Genomic DNA, 8,588 nt, shown 5'->3' with positions numbered 1-8,588 from the left:
TTCATGTCCTCGATTCCCATATGCGCACTTCGTATCGTTGCCGGCGCTGACGCTCGCTCTCAAAGAGCGCCAAATGGCAACTCTTTCACATCGGCACAGATGCTGTAAGGATGCTGCTGCTGCTGCTGCTGCTGCTTTGCCTTCGTGTCTGTCTGCCTGTTGTTGAACGAGCAGTTTTTGGGTGTCTTTTTAAGAGAGAGCGCCGACTGTTTTTGGGCGCGCCTTTCTATTGTATTTGACGCTCTCGCTAAGAGCATCTGTTTGAGCAGTTTGCCGCCATTTGTCGCTTTGTGGCGCTGTTAACAACCACAGCTGTTAGTCTAACAGCTAGTGGAGAGTTTTAACATGCCTGTTAAGCTAGTTAACCTGTCTGTTAAGCTATGTAACATAATGTTAACTAATACTTGGAATTTAGAATGCAATTTTAAATATCGCATCAAATATCTGTCCTTTTAAGCAGATTTTGTAGTTCAAATTAAAAAAATCTGCATAAAGAAATCTGGCTTCAACAGTCTTCTGTTATTTGTGATTTCTTGCAGTAAGTTTAAATCAGTGTTGCTAAACTGATTAGTAATTTATTATTTATTTTCCTTCAATTTTTACTTTTTAAATGGGTTTTTGGTATTTTTTTTTTGAAATAAACATAAGTTTCCATATGCTCTGAACACGAATGAAAGTCAATCGAAAAAGTCTAATAAAGTATGGCAATCATATTAATTAATATATATTTTTTGTCAAAATGTATTTTATTTAAATAGGATATGCATATTTCTGTTTGCAGCTTCTCCAAACACACGTCAACTATAATGACCTATCCCTTGTGCCTTTTTCACTGGTTGCAAATATATTTAGCATAGGAATGATAAGAGCATGCAACAGCAAGTGGCAGCCGCAGTGGCATGCGGCCTTGTGCAACCAAGTATGGAATTGCAAAATCCAAAGGCTTTGCCTGTCGTTCTAGTGGTTGATGTGCTTTGTTGGTGTTGTTGCTGCTGTTGCTGATGGTGAAATCCTATTAGCCACATGCCTGTCTTCTGGCGCTTTTCAGACAGCAGCCAGCAGTCTGCAGACAGACGGACAGACGCACATTGAATGCAATGCAACAAGCGGAAATGTGTTTTTCGGCTGAGGCTGCAAGAAAAGATATTAAGCTGCCAAGGAGCTTATCAAAAATAGAAAAGACACCAAAATAAAAATTAGTTTTTATTTGTTGGCCAGTAAAAATTGTGCTCTACAAATCGCAACTAGCTTATCAGTCACTGCCTGAAAGTAATCATCTTCCAACTCGTTGCTAGACAACAATGACTAAACCCCAACCCCCAAGGTGGTTGCTCTGTTGTTGACTTTCGTTTCTTTACATTTATCGATAAGGATACCATAAACATAATAGTGAACAAGCATTCATTTTTTGTATCCTTTAATCGCAATGCTTACTTCAGTATATACTCAGCGTAATTTTCAAAAGAGCAGGAAATTATTTGGTTTTGTTTCGGCTTAACGAATTCTATAATGAATTAATTAAAAGTTGTCATTTTGGAAATCAATAAAGATTAAAACTGTTTACCGAGGACGCAAATTACAACTGGTGACTACAAAAATGTAATATAACTTTTTATGATAATTTACAATAGCCATTTCAAAGTCCGTTTGTGAATTAATCGTCAACATTTAATCATATTATTCAATTAAATGCAATTTTCATTAGCAAAATGCTAAGAGGATTACGATAAGATTTCGTTAAAAGTATTCCACATTTTCATTCAGGCTGCCTTGATTGATTAAATATTGATTAATAAACAATATAAATGAAATATTTGCGGAAATCATAAACTATATAAAAATACTTACATTATTTAAAAAGTTCTTTTACAAAATTGGTTTAAAAGTTCTTATGCAAAATGATGTTTGTATTTACTGTGCACTTTTCTACGTTAAACTATTTAAATATTGATTAAAATGTGGACAGGAATGTCAATGCTAAATGAGATGCCAACTGTAAAATAAATAACCATAAGTATTGCACTTGCAGTTGCAACATAGGTGTGCATGTGTGTGTTTGTGTGTGTGTGTGTGTGCGTGTATTTGTGTGTGCGCTCTTGCGGCCAAGTTTTTGGCAAGCTGCAAACGCGACACGTGAGTTTTGCTGCAGCCGGTACATGACTAAAGGATCTAATGGCACAAACACATTTACACACACACACATACACATACACGCACATGTGACACGTGTTTTGACTGCAACAAATATGCTGAAAATGTTATGCCAAAAGTCAGCTAGCAACAACAAAAGCTTTTGCAGCAGAAGCTCTTATTTTTTTGTCCCTTTTTTATTTTTGTTTTTGTTTTTTGTTTTTTCTTTGCATTTTACGGGGCCCAAACGCCGCGAAGCTGCCAAACTTGGCACCGTTTGTTGCCATTTGCTCAAGTATTTTAAAAATGCATTTTTTGTAGGATGGCAGTTTTACATTTTGGGACACGTCGAACGTGCCAGCCCTACATTGCAGTCAGGACCTCAGCACGGCGTTGGCCAAAAGCTTGCTAAGCGTTTTGGCTTGCCAGCGCGAATAAGTATGCTATAGTTTTTGTTATTGTTTCTATTTTTTACTCTTGTGCGGGTGCCATCTTGTTTCCCATCGGGTAAATGCCACTGCAGCAAGGTGGCAGCTCATGTGTTGCAGCAAACTCCGGATAAGTGCCCTAAGCTGATATTTTGATAAACTTTAAAAAGCGTTATATCTAAATTTCAACTGAAGTGTCCCGTTGCTGTTAAAATCGCATTTTCATTGAGTTTTTGACATCGTCTTTTTTTAATTTTTTTTTTTTGTTTTTTACATTCGTTTGGCTCATTCAGTGAACTAAGCCAGCGACTTTTGTCGCTTAAGTTTGTTGGCTGTGGCTCATTATGCAGTTGACAGACGACGGCAGAGGCAGCGTGTTCGGCTAGAAATTGGCAAACAGCGGCAACAGACGGCCTAAAGTTGCCATTTCCAACATTTCCAAGCAAAATACGCATAAATAAACTTGGAAAAAACAAGCACTTGCATTTGAGAGATGAGCGCAGATCGCGTTTTTATTTATTTATTATAAAATACTACACGAGTACAATGCACAAATTGAAAAAACGTATCGGAATAATCATAATACACCTGCTTATTATTTTAAACACTTTTTTTTCACTTTAATAAATAGTATAAACAGCATTAGCAGATTTAGATTAGATATATATTAGATTTATTCTATTTATATTTATATATATTCGATTTATTAGATTTATATATATTTAGATTTATATATCGCAATGGAAAAATTCTATCACAAGAATAATTACCTTTAATACAGATAAATTCATAGACTATGTTGATATAATTATTGCTGTTGTTTTTTATAAGAGTTTTTTTTTTAAAGCCTTACCCTTTGACACAACTTCATTTAATAATATGTTATTATTATTTTTGTGTATTTTTACAATAAATTTGATTTAATCATTAACTAAATTGATAGATTATTTTAGTTTGTGGTTGAGTTTCTGGACTATTTATTCTTATGACTATTTATTCTATTTTATATATGAACGGTCATTTGAATGCCTTTTTCCCCTTGGACAGTCTATAGTCGTGTTAAATTCAGCTTTCTTTTTAGCTCAACACATATTCGAATTTTTTAGCATTTCGTGTCACGCGCTCATCTCTGATGGTGCGGCCCTAGACTGCCGTTGTGCCTCGAAGCCGTGCAACGAAAGTGCGGCCGGCCAGCGCCACAATGGGCGAGTTTATTAAAAATTTGAGCTCACTCCCCACCCGCTTGCATTTTCATTGTTGTATTTTCTTATTTTATTTTTTTTTTGGGTATTTTTTTTGTATTATTTTGTGCCGACTGATGTTTTGCCTTGGCTGTTTTCATTTCGTGTATTTTTTTTGTGCCACTTGGCCAGCGATGCTGCTACATGCACTTGAGTTTCATTTGCTTGTTTCGGCAACGGTTGCAGGCCTCGCAGCAGCAGAATGCCTGAGCGCTAGAGGAGTCTGCCAGGCAATGCAAGGAAGTGCATTAAGCATTTGTAGTACCTCGAAAAAGTTTTATGTACATTGCGAGAGCGCCAGGAGGAAACCACAGCCACAATATAAAGTCGAATGTTTGTTGCTGCTGCTACTGCTGCCAACGAGGTTATTATTATTATTGTTTTTGTTGTTGCTGCTGTTGCTGCTGCAGTTGTTCGTCCAAATAAGTAGTTCACTTTGTTAAATTATGTGCGGCACTCGCATCCACATTTGTTTGCTCCATACGAAGAAAAAGCCATCTCAATGCTTCCTTACTTTTTTTTCAAGTCTCTCAAAGTTTCATATGTTTATGTGCTAATTAATTGACAAGGCTAGCTGACGTATGCATTATATTTAATACGAACTTTAATGCAAAGTAAGTTGAAGTACAACAGTTTTCATCTTTTATATAATTTTAGATGGATTTTTTACAAGAACTTCGAGGTCAATGTCATGGCAGTGGCAAATTGAATCGGACACAAGTGGAATCTTGAAATGTGTATGCATGTCGATTATAACTGCTTTTTAAATTAAAAATACACAATCTGTGACAATCGAGAGATTGTAACATATCTAGAGGCAACATATCTAAGACTGCCCAAGTGTATTTTAGGCGGCTACAATCGGAAACAATATAGGCATGGACTTGGAATCCTCAAATATAGAAGAAGATGCAGTACCTTCGAGAATCATTTCTTAAGCTCTGAAGATATATAAACCTTCACGTCGACTAAAATTCTTGAATTCTTGCAAGCATTAGGATTGAGGGAAATAATAATAATAATAAATAATTATATTAACTGTAGGGTTGTATTTCTTGTAGTCTTATCATATGTGAATGTATTTTTTTTTTGCTCACAAATCTAATTAAATCAGCTCTATATGATGTGGTAAACTTCAAATGGTAGCGCTTCAGAAATTATTTAAACAAGTTTATCATAATCCATGCAGCATTTAATTACAAACAGCGACTCTCATTTAATTAGGGATTACAACAACTTAATAAAAACTTTTTCATTTCGGCAACTTGACGAGTCGTTGGCAATGGCGACGTAAATTCAGATACAGCTATAGATACATGTGTATGTGGATACAGATACAGAAACAGATACAGTTACAGATACCCAGCGAGGAAGTTAAGCACCCGCGCAATGCCAAAACAAATGCATGGCAAAATCTTAATTAACCTCAGGGTGCAGAACATAAACCAGCACATTCACACACATACATATATGGTTACAATTACATTCGTCTAAATATATACGTATACATATATATATATATATATGTATATATACTTCTATTCTTCCATAGATGTATGTATGTATACATTAAGAGTGTTGGCAGATGGAGAAACAAGCTGGGTAAATAGAACTATGTCTCTGTTACTGCGTATGTGTTTGAGCGTGTGTGTTTCTATGTGTGTGTGTGTGTGTGTGTGTGTGTGTACACATATTCATTTTGATGTTACGTACTTTATTCTAACTCAAATACACACACACTCACATTGACACACACACACAAACACTGGCAGGGACATCACTCCGCGGGAATTACATTAAGCGTCGAGCATAATAAATTATTCCCTATGATATGATTCTGGTACATGATAAGCGTTTGTAATTTTAACTGTCAGTTAAATGAGTAAATGGCCGCCCTGAGTTTGAATCGCAAGGGTGGCAAGCACCATGGCTAGAGAAAGGTGAGGCGTGAAGCAGGGCAAATTCAGTGCAGACACTGACGCGATTTAGAATACGTAATATTTATCTTTTAGCAGAAAACTTGAACATTAGCGCGCGCTTAAATAAAAGTTGAGCGTCAATATTTGCAGGCACACACACACACACACACACACACACTACATGTATGTAGTAGACTTGGATTTTGTTGCACACACACACATAATTACTTCTAGCTGCTAAAGTTGGAGCTGAAAGGGCGTTGACAAGTACGTGACTATATATCCAACACGCGTTTGGGCCACATGATCTGCAGCACTCAACTACCCCACCATCAGATGACCCGGCCCCAGAGCCACTTCACCTCCCACGTCGCTATTTGCTTTGAAATTAAAAAAGTTTGCGCAGCGCACTGTTAGATTCGCCGCTTTGGCTCTGCCTTGATTTACATGTTAAATAATATTGTGCCCTCGTCCGGCGCTAGCGAAATTGTTACAAACGCGCTGCATGAAAGCCAAATATGAGTTAGCTGCCTTCTTTGGTGTCCTGTTTGCTGGCTGTAAATATATGCATTGCCTATCTGCCCCTCTCTGTCTATCCCGCTCTGGCCATTGCCTGCAAATTGACTCACGCGCATTTGGCAAATCAACAGCTCATTAAATCACGTAGCTAAAACTCCGCATCTCAAAAGGCCTTAAGAGGTTTTTATGCAAAACCGAAATTTAAAATTCTATGTCTAACTGTAAGAGACACTCCAGAAACAGACGAGACTGAAAGAATGGATCTTCACCTAACTTTGCTCAGATACAATCATCGAAAAAAAAATCAGATAAACTTCAGATGAGTTTTCCGAGAACCTTAGGAAACTTGGCTGGCATTATATATGATGTATATTACTGGACTGCTCAGTATAAGGCAGCGAGCTTCTTCTTATTCGTCTTCCTACATAAGTTAATTAATGATGAAGTTGATTCTGCTTTTCTATTTGGTTGTCTAAACTTTTCTATTCCTAGTAGACCTCTCTGCTTTTAGTTTAGCCGCCTTGCACAACTGATTACGCTTCACTTAAACCTTTCACGTACATATTCTCTATGGAACTGTCTCGTCATTTGATTGAATTTTCATTACTAATATATCTACGGCAAACCTCGGAGCATGCTTAACTGTGATAATCTTATCTTAATCCACAGGTTCAAAGAATTGCCCATATTTTCTTTGTTTTATCTCTGTTTAGTTTTCTCTTTTCTTAACGTTGTTTCTTATAAATTCCTCTTTTCAATCCACAATCCCTGCAATAAATATTAGATTATTTTACACTAGACATTTCTTATTTATTTATTTATTAAAGCCTTCTTAAAACTGTGCACTGTTTCAAGTTCTCATTGAATAAAACAATAAGTACAAGCTGACAAGTTTAATATGAGTCATTCTCTGATTCTTGACTCACTCATATAAGTATATTTACAAAACAGACTAAAGTTCACACATTGACATAAATATTCAGTGCGATGGTAAATGGCCGAGCTAAAGGCCGTGGATGGAGTAAGTTGGATTTGACTGTGGACGATGTTGGCTTAGTTGATAGTACTGATGGCAGTGATAATAGCAGTGAGTATAGTCTGCCAAATGCGTCCGTACAAAGCACCAAGTCGGAGATTTCCATTGTGCCACATCAGAATAGCGGTGCTTACATAGCACTTGACAAGGACTTCCAAATGAAATTGGTTACTCGCTGCACCATCCCCGTTGACGAGGGATATGGCGAGGACACCTTCTCAGCAGAGTTGAATGAGGAGCGCTGCATGTTTCGCAATTGGTCGCCCTATCAATCCAAGTTGGCAGCTGCCTTGCTCAAAGGTGTCAAAAATGTTCAGATAGTCGAAGGAACCAAGCTGATCTATTTGGGTGTGGCAACTGGTTGCCCCGTTTCACATATCGCTGATATTGTGGGCGACTCTGGCATTGTGTACGCTGTGGAGACGAGTCCGTGGGCCAACGGCCAGCTGCTGGAGATGGCAAAGAGACGCCACAACGTTGTTGCCATCATCGATGATCCCATGTTGCCGTACAAATATCGCAAGCTCGTTGAGGATCGCGTCGATTTCATATTCTGCGATACCCAGCACCATGAACAGCTGCGCATTCTGATACTCCACGCCCGACACTTTCTCAAGCCGGGTGGGAATTTTGCCATAATGCTGCCGGGTGCGGCACACGACTCCATCAAGGCAATGAATCGTCTGCATGCCGAACAGTTGGACACCATCGAGCGGATCTCGTTGCAGCCCTATGTGCGGGGACAGTACCTGCTGGTGGGTGTCTATAATCAATCCTGATCAGTTCTTGAAATCATTTTTTCCTTTTTTTTACACACGTTTTATTTTTTGTTACATTTCAAGTTGTACATGTTCAGTGGGGATAACGCAATAAAAATATGCATTTGAAAAATGAAACGAAATTTTCGGGCACAAAGCGCTGTTCGCTGGATTTTTAGACTTTTTCAGATTTTTCAGATTTTTGCTATGGAAAGCAAATCAAAAGTAATCGCAGGGTACACAGTTTTTTGAGGTGGGCGGGTGCAATGCAAAACAACTTAAAATGTCATATGAAATTTGTAGCGCTTGCTGATTGCGGGTGCTAAACAGGCGAAGGGGGGAAGGTGGTGGCGGGTGGGGCACGTATCCACAAACACTGCACACATACTTGCAGAGGGACAGCGCGTAAATCCAGTCACGCCGCTTTCCAACGCCCCCCCTTCGTGGGGCAAGCGCTGTGAACTAAAACAAAAAACGAAAATGAAAACGAGCGAAGAATAGAAAAAAGTGCAGTGGCAGCAGCAGCATCAGCAGCAGCGCAGCTGAAGGCATCGTGG

General features: G+C 38.3%; 1 protein-coding gene across 1 annotated transcript; it reads left to right on the top strand.

Annotated features, from left to right (window-relative positions):
• The first annotated feature begins 7,138 nt into the window (after positions 1–7,138).
• Positions 7,139–8,163, top strand: LOC6563038 (rRNA 2'-O-methyltransferase fibrillarin). The gene has a single exon (XM_001990166.2). It carries the CDS (start codon positions 7,225–7,227, stop codon positions 8,050–8,052), a length of 828 nt encoding a protein of 275 aa, XP_001990202.1. The 5' UTR covers positions 7,139–7,224; the 3' UTR covers positions 8,053–8,163.
• The last annotated feature ends 425 nt before the right edge of the window (positions 8,164–8,588 follow it).

The sequence above is a fragment of the Drosophila grimshawi genome, unplaced genomic scaffold (assembly GCF_018153295.1).
Source record: "Drosophila grimshawi isolate 15287-2541.00 unplaced genomic scaffold, ASM1815329v1 contig_311, whole genome shotgun sequence".
Classification (NCBI taxonomy): Eukaryota; Metazoa; Arthropoda; class Insecta; order Diptera; family Drosophilidae; genus Drosophila; species Drosophila grimshawi.
The sequence above is the reverse complement of the archived record's forward strand: the minus strand, read 5'-3'. Positions and strand labels throughout refer to the sequence as shown.